Source organism: Salvelinus namaycush, chromosome 10 (genome assembly GCF_016432855.1).
Source record: "Salvelinus namaycush isolate Seneca chromosome 10, SaNama_1.0, whole genome shotgun sequence".
NCBI classification, from domain to species: domain Eukaryota; kingdom Metazoa; phylum Chordata; class Actinopteri; order Salmoniformes; family Salmonidae; genus Salvelinus; species Salvelinus namaycush.
Genome location: NC_052316.1, coordinates 9,692,523 through 9,704,669, shown reverse-complemented (window position 1 = coordinate 9,704,669; position 12,147 = coordinate 9,692,523). Strand labels below are relative to the sequence as shown.

The following is a 12,147-nucleotide window of genomic DNA, read 5'->3' as shown; positions in this document are numbered from 1 at the left end:
TATTTATTCCCATAGTAATTCGTTATGGATCCATGAATATATTTAAAGTCCTAAACTCGGCCTAAACAATAGACTCGAGTCTATTGTCCTGCTGATAGTTGAAATAAACATCTGCATTTTGAAAGAGTATTTTTATGATTATTTTATTAACAGAAGCATAAAGATGTTGATGAAGAAATACTGTACAGTATTTGCTTTACACAACATTTTGCAGTTGCATGATGTTTGTAGTTAGAAATTAAAAACTTTAGGGTACTTAATACATTGTAAATTGGGGGGATTTATTTCACACCTAGCCGAGCTATCATTTTGTAAAGGTTGAAGAGTCCTGCTAATAGCCCATCATGGAAACGTTGTTTGCCCCCATAGGTTTTAGGCCTGCAGTGGGTTATAATAATCCATGCCTTCTGGGAATGTTTAAAAGTCCAAAGGTTATGGGTGGAGTTAGAATTTTGGCTGTCAGAAGTATTAAAATCAACCAATGTCAGCGTTTAAATGCTTTATTATCCAAATGTTTAAAGTACGTGTGGGCAACGGAGAGAAAGCATTTGACTGTTTTTAATATTAGGGCTTTCTGGAGGAACGGAACATTGCATGTCAATTCATAAACCATGTGCCATGGAATCGGTACATCGAAAATCTCTTCCCAACTATTTTGCAATCTATATGGCACAGCTGTCAATTTTACGAACAGATAGATTTTTTTTCGCCACAGTTTAGACTACCGATAGATCAGCGTTCTAACTCCCCCTTGTGGTAGTGTGGTGCAATGACAGAATGCCACCATCTACCACAAACGGTCGCGGCATAAGCTCAAACCTTTTAAAGGAAGAACCACTGTATATATAACGTTATACATATTTTGATATAAATATCTTCTGGGTATCATTTGAAGAGGGGCTTTGCTTTGCACTAACCTTGACCTGCAGCTTGCCAAACCTGGGCCCAGCATTGAGGATGTAGTAGAGCTTACTGGTAGGAGTGTCCAGGTCTTCTGCCTCCAACACCACACTGGAGATCACTCTCCTGTCCATCCAGTCCACCTCCACTCCTGCATTTCTGACAGAGAAGATACACGATATGGTCAGGACCACAGAGACATAAAGAAACATACTAGGGGCTATTCAGAGACAGAGAAAGAGAAAGAGAGAAGAAAAGTGAGAGAGAGACATTATTAGAGAGTTCAATCCCCAGCAAAGACACTGAGGGCCACAGAGACATTGGGGACCAAAGGAGGGGAAGGTATACAGTACCAGTCAAAAGTTTGGGTACACCTACTCATTCAAGGGTTTTTCTTTATTCTTTTACATTGTAGAATAATAGTGAAGACATCTACAGTAGACACATGCGGAGATAATCTGTTCACCTACTCTGCGTCTCACAAAGACACAGCGGTTGGAACCACAATATCTCAAATCAGACCAAAGGACAGATTTCCAATGGTCTAATGTCCATTGCTTGTGTTTCTTGGCCCAATCAGGTCTCTTCTTTTTATTGGTGTCCTTTAGTAATGTTGAAATGTGTCTGTTACTTGAACTCTGTGAAGCAGAGTTTATTTGTGCTGCAATTTCTGAGGCTGGTAACTCTAATGAACTTATCCTCTGCAACAGAGGTAACTCTGGGTCTTCCTTTCATGTGGCCATCCTCATGAGAGACAGTTTCATCATAGCCCTTGATGGATTTTGGGACAGCACTTGAAGAAACTTTCAAAGTTCTTGAAATGTTCCGCATTGACTGACCTTCATGTCTTAAAGTAATGATGGACTGTCATTTCTCTTTGCTTATTTAAGCTGTTCTTGCCATAACATAGACTTGGTCTTTTACCAAATAGGGCTATCTTCTGTATACCACCCCTAACTTGTCACAACACAACTGATTGGCTCAAACGCATTAAGAAGAAAAGAAATTCCACAAATTAACTTTTAACAACGCACACCTGTTAATTGAAATGCATTCCAGTTGACTAACTCATGAAGCTGGTTGAGAGAATGCCAAGAGTGTGCAAAGCTGTCATCAAGGCAAAGGGTGGCTACTTTGAAGAATCTCAACAATAAGATACATTTTGATTTAACACTCTTTTGGTTACTACATGATTCAATGTGTGTTATTTCATAGTGTTGATGTCTTCACTATTATTCTGCAATAGTACAAATAAAGAAAAACCCTTGAATGAGTAGGTGTCCAACCTTTTGACTGGTACTGTACATGTAAGCAAAGTACCAGTTCCAACTCATATACAGCTCCCTACAAGCAGTACCGACAAGCATCAGTCAACTGAGGAGCCCCAGCCCAGAGAGAGAAGGACAAACACTGTGGGCCACAGAGACAGACACATGCAGCTAGGGCCACAGAGCCCTTAACACCCTAGCCTCCCTAAACCTAGCACGCTCAGATGAGTCCTCATCCTGAACACTTGTCAACAACACCAGATCCCCTCCCTCCCCCTGCTGCCTGGCATGGAACAATGGGCCAGGCGAGCAGGAGAGACCTGTCAGAGCCATCCACCAGGGCACCGCAAACAAGGAAGTGGGCGTCTGCCAAAAAGCCACATTACTTCTGCCTATGCGGCCTTTATGGACTGCGACCCGTGCCAACGCACTGATTCAAAAAAAGTCCTGATCTAAGGAGAAATAGAGGAAAAACAGGAGGAGGAGGACAGAGGAGGATAGAGGAGGACCTATTCAAGGATGTAACCTGATTCCCAGTCACTCATTCGAGTGGTGGACACAGGGAGATTAAACATACTCCTGCACCCGCCACATGTGCTGTACAGGTTGTGTGTGTTGACGCCTGAGTACATACCCCCCACCCTCACCACCCCCCTTCTGTCACAATCCTCCACCTCCCCCATCCCCAACTTCCCTTCTCTCCCTCCCACCATTCATTCCACCCCTTCCTCCACCTCCCTTCCCTTTCTCACCCAACCCTCCCTTATCCCCTTCTTGGCTCTGAGTGTTCCTCCCAGGGCGTTCTTCTTATCCTTACTTTAGCAGCCGGGGCTTTTCATCGTTGACTGGTAGGACACGGAGGTGAGCGGTCCCCTGGATTGTGTGGCGGCCATCTGTCAGCTGCACAGTGAACGAGTCCTTCAGGGTTTCCGTGTCATCATGCATGTACATGATCCTCATTCCTGCAGATAGGGGCCAAGAGGGGAAGAGTCAGGGAGAGGATGGGAGAACGGTGGGAGAGGGTGAACGGGAGGACAGTTTGGTTGGGTTTTGGGCTGGGGTGTTCGGTCACGTTGTAAATAGAGTAGCAACGTGTGTAAACGTGTGTTTTTAGGGTAGAGACATTGAAGTATTTCTACTAAAAACTTAAATGTGGTCGAAATGAGAAACGGGCTTTTCCAAGAACTGTAATATGCTGTTGCGAAAAAGGAGTGCTCTCAGTGCATCACATATTCCACTAGTTTTTTCAACAAAATCAAATTGGGCTCATCACACAAACACACTGGCAATTTTCACTATTGCTACGGTCTTTGAAGAAGCCAAACCAAACAGATTGACCTAAAGCCTTGTTCACCTACAGAACCAATCAAAAGTTTGGACACACCTACTCATTCAAGGGTTCTTTTTTATCTTTATTATTATTCTACAAGACATCAAAACTATGAAATGAGACATATGGAATCATGTAGTAACCAAAAAAAGTGTTAAACAAATTCAAATACATTTTATATTTGAGATTCTTCAAAGTAGCCACCCTTTGCCTTTGACAGCTTTGTACACTCTTGGTATTCTCTCAACCAGCTTCATGAGGTAGTCACCTGGAATGCATTTCAATTAACAGGTGTGCCTTGTTAATTTGTGGAATTTCTTTCCTTCTGAGCCAATCAGTTGAGTTGTGACAAGTTAGGGGTGTTATACAGAAGATAGCCCTATTTGGTGAAAGACCAAGTCCATATTATGGCAAGAACAGCTTGAAATAAGCAAAGAGAAATGACAGTCCATCATTACTTTAAGACATGAATGTCAGTCAATACGGAACATCTTAAGAACTTTGGAAGTTTCTTCAAGTGCTGTCCAAAAAACCATCAAGTGCTATGATGAAACTGGCTTTCATGTGGACCGCCACAGGAAAGGAAGACCCAGAGTTACCTCTGCTGCAGAGGAATGGTGGGAGGGAGAGAAGGGAAGTTGGGGATGGGTGAGGTGGACGATTGGGACAGAAGGGGGGTGGGTGAGGGTGGGGGGTATGGACTCAGGGGTCAACACACACAGCCTGTACAGCACATGTGGCGGGTGCAGGAGTATGTTTAATCTCCCTGTGTCCCCCACTCGAATGAGTGACTGGGAATCAGGTTACATCCTTGAATAGGTCCTCCTCTATCCTCCTCTGTCCTCCTCCTCCTGTTTTTCCTCTATTTCTCCTTAGATCAGGACTTTTTTTGAATCAGTGCGTTGGCACGGGTCGCAGTCCATAAAGGCCGCATAGGCAGAAGTAATGTGGCTTTTTGGCAGACGCCCACTTCCTTGTTTGCGGTGCCCTGGTGGATGGCTCTGACAGGTCTCTCCTGCTCGCCTGGCCCATTGTTCCATGCCAGGCAGCAGGGGGAGGGAGGGGATCTGGTGTTGTTGACAAGTGTTCAGGATGAGGACTCATCTGAGCGTGCTAGGTTTAGGGAGGCTAGGGTGTTAAGGGCTCTGTGGCCCTAGCTGCATGTGTCTGTCTCTGTGGCCCACAGTGTTTGTCCTTCTCTCTCTGGGCTGGGGCTCCTCAGTTGACTGATGCTTGTCGGTACTGCTTGTAGGGAGCTGTATATAAGTTGGAACTGGTACTTTTCTTACATGTACAGTACCAGTCAAAAGGTTGGACACATCTACTCATTCAAGGGTTTTTCTTTATTTGTACTATTGCAGAATAATAGTGAAGACATAAACACTATGAAATAACAGACATGGAATCATGTAATAACCAAAAGAGTGTTAAATCAAAATGTATCTTATATTTGAGATTTTTCAAAGTAGCCACCCCTTGCCTTGATGACAGCTTTGCACACTCTTGGTATTCTCTCAACCAGCTTCATTAGTTAGTCACCTGGAATGCATTTCAATTAACAGGTGTGCCTTGATAAAAGTTAATTTGTGGAATTTCTTTCCTTCTTAATGCGTTTGAGCCAATCAGTTGTGTTGTGACATGGAAGGAGTGGTATACAGAAGATAGCTCTATTTGGTAAAATACCAAGTCCATATTATGGCAAGAACAGCTTAAATAAGCAAAGAGAAATGACAGTCCATCATTACTTTAAGACATGAAGGTCAGTCAGTACGGAACATCTTAAGAACTTTGAAAGTTTTTTAAAGTGCTGTCACAAAAACCATCAAGTGCTATGATGAAACTGGCTCTCATGTGGACTTCCACATGAAAGGAAGATGCAGAATTACCTCTGTTGCAGAGCATAAGTTCATTAGAGTTACCAGCCTCAGAAATTGCAGCCCAAATAAATGCTTCAGAGTTCAAGTAACAGACACATCTCAACATTGACTGTCCAGAGGAGACTGCGTGAATCAGGCCTTCATGGTTGAATTGCTGCAAAGAAACCACTACTAAAGGACACCAATAAGAAGAAGAAGAGACATGCTTGGGCCAAGAAACACGAGCAATGGTCATTAGACCGGTGGAAATCTGTCCTTTGGTCTGATGAGTCCAAATTTGAGATTTTTGGTTCCAACAGTGGTGTGTCTTTGTTAGACACAGAGAAGGTGAACGGATGATCTCCGCATGTGTGGCTCCCACCGTGAAGCATGGAGGAGGTGGTGTGATGGTGTGGGTATGCTTTGCTTGTGACACTGTCTGTGATTTATTTAGAATTCAAGGCACACTTAACCAGCATTGCTACCACAGCATTCTGGAGCGATACGCCATCCCATCTGGTTGCGCTTAGTGGGACTATCATTTGTTTTTCAACAGGACAATGATCCGAAACACACCTCCAGGCTGTGTAAGGCCTATTTGACCAAGAAGGAGAGTGATGGGAGTGCTGCATCAGATTACCTGGCCTCCACAATCACTCGACCTCAACCCAATTGAGATGGTTTGGGATGAGTTGGACCGCAGAGTGAAGGAAAAGCAGCCAACAAGTGCTCAGCATATGTGGGAACTCTGTCAAGACCGTTGGAAAAGCATTCCAGGTGAAGCTGGTTGAAAGAAGGCCAAGAGTGTGCTAAGCTGTTATCAAGGTAAAGGGTGGCTACTTTGAATAATCTAAAATATAACATAGATTTTGATTTGCTCAACACTTTTTTGGTGTTTAAACATGTGTTATGTCAGAGTTTTGATGTCTTGATATTATTCTACCATGTAGAAAATAGTTTTTTTTTTTTAAAGATGTCCAAAATTTTGACTGGTCCTGTATGTTTCCATGGGTCTGCTGCTTACAAGGAGTGTGTGTGTGTATGTGCATGCTTGTGTACGTGTACGTGTGTACGCACTTGCATGTGTGTGTGCATGTATGTGTGTGTGCTCAGTGACTGAACAGAGTGCACAGTGGCTGTGAGGTAATTGTGCAGGCAGCAGCAGAGAGAGAGAGAGAGAGAGAGAGAGAGAGAGAGAGAGAGAGAGAGAGAGAGAGAGAGAGAGAGAGAGCAGTTGGAAGGACAGTGTGCAGCGGAGGCAGCAGCAGCACCACGGGCGCTCTGCGACCTCTGTCTCGAGCATCTGTTCAGCAGGGGCCTGACCCCCGACAACGACGACAACACAACGTACAGCCCTCTGGAAGGAAGGCACAGCCCAGGCTGGGGGAACGGAGGGGGAGGAAGGGGCAGGCTGGCCTTGTAGTTGGATGTAATGCCTGTACCCCCCGAATAACAACCCAACAACCTCAAACTCAGAAAGGCATAGACTAACAAACGACACTAGTAAACATATGGCACTAAACTGAACGAAGACACAGTGATACATGAAGGCAACCGCTGCCCTACTATAGTTCAAAAACATGCACTTAACAAAGTGCACAACAATTCTTCCAGGTGCATGGAACAAAAGACAGGCCTACAGTAAGCCATACGCTCCTGTATAGTTTACGGAAATATTTCCACCATAAACTGTACAAGATTATTCAAATCAATTCTGTTTAAATCATTCTTGGTCCCCTAAGGGCAAATACTTTTTGGGCTACAGTGGTGCTTCAGACATATACATCAAAATCAAGTGTCTCACCTTGTTTGAGCTCCTCCATGGTGAAGGTGTGTACCATCAGGCTCTGCAGAAGTAGCTTGGGGCCCATGTTCTTATAGCGGCTCAACTCCGTTCCATAGATCCCGTTCAGCAGGGTCCCGTGGGCTGGGGTAACCAATACTGTGAAGGTCAAAATGTCCGCCGGGGCGTCCAAGTCCAACGCGTTCAAAATGGCCGGACTCAGCTCCTTTATCCCTCCCTCGATCACCTGGGGGAAAAAAGAGGGATGAGGAAAAGGAGGATGAGACCGAAGGGAAAGAAAGAAAGGAAATTAAGCAGGTATGGCATGAGGAGAGGGAGGAGGCATCATAGGAAGAGAGGGAAGGCGCCGTCGCAGACCATGGACCTGTTTGAACACTGTGAAATGCCTCCTTCCTTCACTCCCTTCCTTGAGGTAATCATTGGTCTGACACGGTTGGAAATGCGAAAGCAAAGATTCCACTCCATAGCTTAGACCCATCAAGTCATGCCAGAGCAGTGGGATGACAGCAAAGTATTTAAACATGGCCAAAGACTTAAAAGCGTTGGATGGATGGATGTGAGGCGACTTACAGTGAAGTTGCTAAGTGTCAGAGAGGGAGTCTCGTCGTTGGTGGGGTGGATGATGATGTAGAAGGGGATGGGGGGAGACTTGTGCCTCCCGTCGCTCACACTGATCACCAGCTGGTCCACGGTGGGCTCAGTCCCCTGGTGGTCCGCCTGGACGTAGTTGATGTATCCCGCTCTGAGGTGGAGCAGGCTGAATGAAACTGAACACACCACAACAACACAGCAGGGTATGAGTAGAAATGAATCTTTTCTCTTTGTACTCTTGTCGATTTAGAGTTAACTGCGTGCATGGTCCATACTGTCTGAGACTGAGTGCACAGAACACAACAGCAGTGTACGGGAGAAGAGTGGGCCTAGGCGGTACCTCATTCAAATGTGGTAACAACACATTTTTCACAAAGCTTTACTGCCATATAAGCATGATATAACGTGTTAAAAAGGCTTATTGGTCCTTCAAGCCGTATATTGAATTACTTGTCCTTCGAGCCGGATTAATACATTTTTTTTTTTTTTAAACAGTCATAATAGTTTGTGTCGGTAGATATCAGCAAGATAACTAATGGCCAACTTTGAACTAACCATGGATAACTTTGAACTAACCATGGCTAACCTTTTGACTAAAAAGCTTAAAGGGATAGTTTATGCTAAATCTATATTTGAGTGGAATTCCCCTTACCTTGAGTTGTGTCTGAAGGCCTATATTGACGGAAACCACAATAATCCATTGTTTACTTCTGCCACAGCCAGGAGTTAGAATAAAATTAGCATTTTCCAAATTCATTCATGTATTAGCGGTACCGACATTAGCAAAGATATATTGCAAGCCAAAACTTCCTCAAAAACACTTCAAACTGTTTGGTAGCGTCTGGTATGCTCGCAAAGACCCTGTCCATGTTGTCTTGCCCGCGAGAATGTCATTCTTTTTGCAGTAATATTCCAATGCTCTGGTAGTTCCATCAAGCCTCTGGTGAGTTTGTTTACAGCTGGTTATCAATCCGAGTGCCCAATGGAATACAATGCAATGCAATATACATTTATTGTCCATGTTACAGCAAACAGAAACAGTTGTGGCTTTGAGACTGCTGTACACGTGGAAATAGTTCATGCTTAAATAATCCCTGCACCAACTAAGGAACTTAGTTTGAAGTGTTTTTGAGGAAGTTTCTGCTTGCAATGCAGCTTCGCTAACATCAGTACCGCTGTTAACATTCACGAATTTGGACGATGCTAATTATGCTAACTCCTAGAGGTGGCAGAAAAGAACAACGGATTATTGTTGATTCTGTCACTATGGGCCTTCAGACACAGGTCTGGGAACTTCCACCCAATTTGGCTATCACTCTTAAGGATCTGTGTGCCACTGACCCACTCTGAGGCCTGCGTTGCTCTTCTCGAAGCCTGGTGAGGGCAGGGTGTTCTCCAGGAAGCCCTGTAGGGGTGGGTTTTCCAGGAGGAAGAGGAGCTCTTCAGGGTACGTATCGGGGTCCTCGGCCCCCAGCACTCCCCCACATAGACAGGCTGAGGAGCCCTCGTCCACCACAAACATGTCACCTGACAGGGACATACAGAGCGAAATGACAGTGAAAGACACATGAAATGATGACATGAAATAATTGCCATGGAATTCTCTCTCGCAATTCTCTCACATTTTTAGTAATGGTTTCAGAAGCTTAGTAGACATGATAGAGAAAAACAGTAAATGTAAATGTATCCATCCATCCCTAAACATATGCCAATCTTCCCTCCCTCTCCTCTCTCACATTCTCTCTCTCTCTCTCTCTCTCTCTTTCTCTCGGCACTCGGCCAGCACGCTGCCACCTGGTTGCTGATAAAGCCATCATGCCCCTGCTCGCTGGAGTCTGCACCCATTTACAGCACTGATAAATAATGAATGGAGAATGGGCAATGGTGGGATGAAGGCTTGGATCAGGATCCACCCTGATCCAAGGGGGGATGAGGTGTGTGTGTGTGTAGTTAATGACCAAATGTCTGGGATACAGGTGATAAAAAATAAAAAACATTGTCCACCAAACAAGGAAAGAGGCAAAGCCGGATTCCTTTTTGTTTCGCTCCGCTAATTCTCTGATGCGGTCTCTTTATTCAATGCAAATTAATTAGACCACTACATTTCCCCTGCAAACTACTCCGGATTTTGTGGGCCTGCTATGCGGCGGTGAAGATTAAGAATAAATATTCATTTTTTTCTTGGCTGGGATTAGCAAATTAGCTGATGATGGTGGAGATGGGGTATAGCAGGCCGGGATAGATAATCTTGGCAGCAAGAGGGGTAGCAGGGAGGCCTAACGTGTTTTCTTTTGTGAGCAAGGGATGCTCCTTTCTGTCTTTTGTTTGCTGAGGCCTTCATTGTCCGGTGGCTCTCGTGGGGAATTGGTGTCTGCTCGGCGCCCACCAGTTCGCTAACGTTAGCTCCCCTCCCCAACTCAGCAGAGGAATAATCCCGACCAGCTGTGTGTGTGCCCTCTGCACGCAATAACACACCACAACACCATGCAGTAATTCATAACAACACCCAGCAAGGGATTTCCATTAAATGCCCTAACAAACCCCTTTTTAACCTACAAACGCACGCACGCGCGCACACACACACACAAAGAAACACACCACCAAACACACACACACACACACACACACACACACACACACACACACACACACACACACACACACACACACACACACACACACACACACACACACACACACACACACACACACACACACACCAGCCACCCTCAGTCTCTACTCCCCATCTCCTAACACCCTTCTTAGTCCTCTCATTCTCTCCCAATGGTCACTGTTCCCTATTGATAACCACAAAGTTGCCGGTCACACACAGGGGGCTTTATGGTCCAATCCCTCTTCTTGGCTCGGGCTCTAGCGAGAGACGTTCCCTCGCCGTCCACAGGAATCCATGTATGTTTTGTGTGTGTGTGTGTGTGTGTGTGTGTGGGGGGACACAATGCTCGCCCTGCTGCCTCTCCCAGTACAGAGTGTGTGTACTCAGGCTGATTAAGAGATTCTCGCTAGCGCAATGCCTTCTACCACCTGCCACCGAGCTCCCCGCTTCAAAGCAGAGGGCAGGCTGGGAAATTACTGAGCGTGTGTTTACCGGCATTAAGGGGATTGTGATTATCACAAAGTAGTTAAACCTTTACACAACAATAGAACTGATGTGATGGGGAATCTTGTCTTGTTCGATGCACCCAGCTCCCCATAGAGCGGCATTGACAAGACAAAGAAAGATGAGGCGTCTCTGGTATTTCCTTGTTTACACCTAGAGCAGAGGTGTCCAGGCTCCAACATGGCCTGCGGGTGGTTGAAGTAAAAATACTACTAATATTTTTTTTTAAATACAAGATGTGATTTTTTCTTTTGGGGGGAAAAGGAACTTAATATACTTTCAAATGACTGGTAAAAAAAAGAAAACTGTGGAGAACAATAATGGACCTACATTTATGCAGTTTCTTGTGGCCTCTAGCTTGCTAATAATCACCAAAATTAAAGCCAGCAGTCAGGGAGTATCAAAAATTCAGAAAATGATGGATAGACTATCTTTTGTATATTTTGACGGCGAGGAAATATAGCCAATTTTCAGTGCGGCCTTCCAGACCTCGTTGAAGACCCAATGCGGCCCCCTTAGGGCAAAATTAGTTTGACAACCCTGATCTAGAGCCATATATAGAGTGTGTCTAAATATGTCTCTCTATGTTTCTATAAATGGCTCTCTTTAAAATGTCTTTATCTACAGCTTTATATGTCTCTTTCTATACAAGTATATATGGCTCATATGTTTCTCTCGATATAGAGTGTGTATCTATATAAACTCAGCAAAAAAAGAAACATCCCTTTTTCAGGACCCTGTCTTTCAAAGATAATTCGTAAAAATCCAACTAACTTCACAGATCTTCATTGAAAAGGGTTTTAACACTGTTTCCCATGCTTGTTCAATGAACCATAAACAATTAATGAACATGCACCTGTGGAACGGTCGTTAAGACACTAACAACTTAGACGGTAGGCAATTAAGGTCACAGTTATGAAAACGTAGGCCACTAAAGAGGCCTTTCTACTGACTCTGAAAAACACCAAAAGAAAGATGCCCAGGGTCCCTGCTCATCTGCGTGAACGTGCTTTAGCATGCTGCAAGGAGGCATGAGGACTGCAGATGTGGCCAGGGCAATAAATTGCAATGTCCGTACTGTGAGACGCCTAAGACAGAGCTACAGGGAGACAGGACGGACAGCTGATCGTCCTCGCAGTGGCAGACCACGTGTAACAACACCTGCACAGGATCGGTACATCCGAACATCACACCTGCGGGACAGGTACAGGATGGCAACAACAACTGCCCGAGTTACACCAGGAACGCACAATCCCTCCATCAGTGATCAGACTGTCCGC

General features: G+C 44.8%; 1 protein-coding gene across 1 annotated transcript in view; it reads right to left on the bottom strand.

The window, feature by feature from the left end:
* frem1b (Fras1 related extracellular matrix 1b) overlaps positions 1-12,147 on the bottom strand; it is a 60,430-nt gene that overhangs the window by 27,598 nt on the left and 20,685 nt on the right. The window contains 5 exon segments of the mRNA XM_039003075.1: positions 914-1,059; positions 2,986-3,130; positions 7,159-7,384; positions 7,729-7,925; positions 9,091-9,276. Of these exon segments, the coding sequence (XP_038859003.1) occupies positions 914-1,059; positions 2,986-3,130; positions 7,159-7,384; positions 7,729-7,925; positions 9,091-9,276 (900 nt within the window).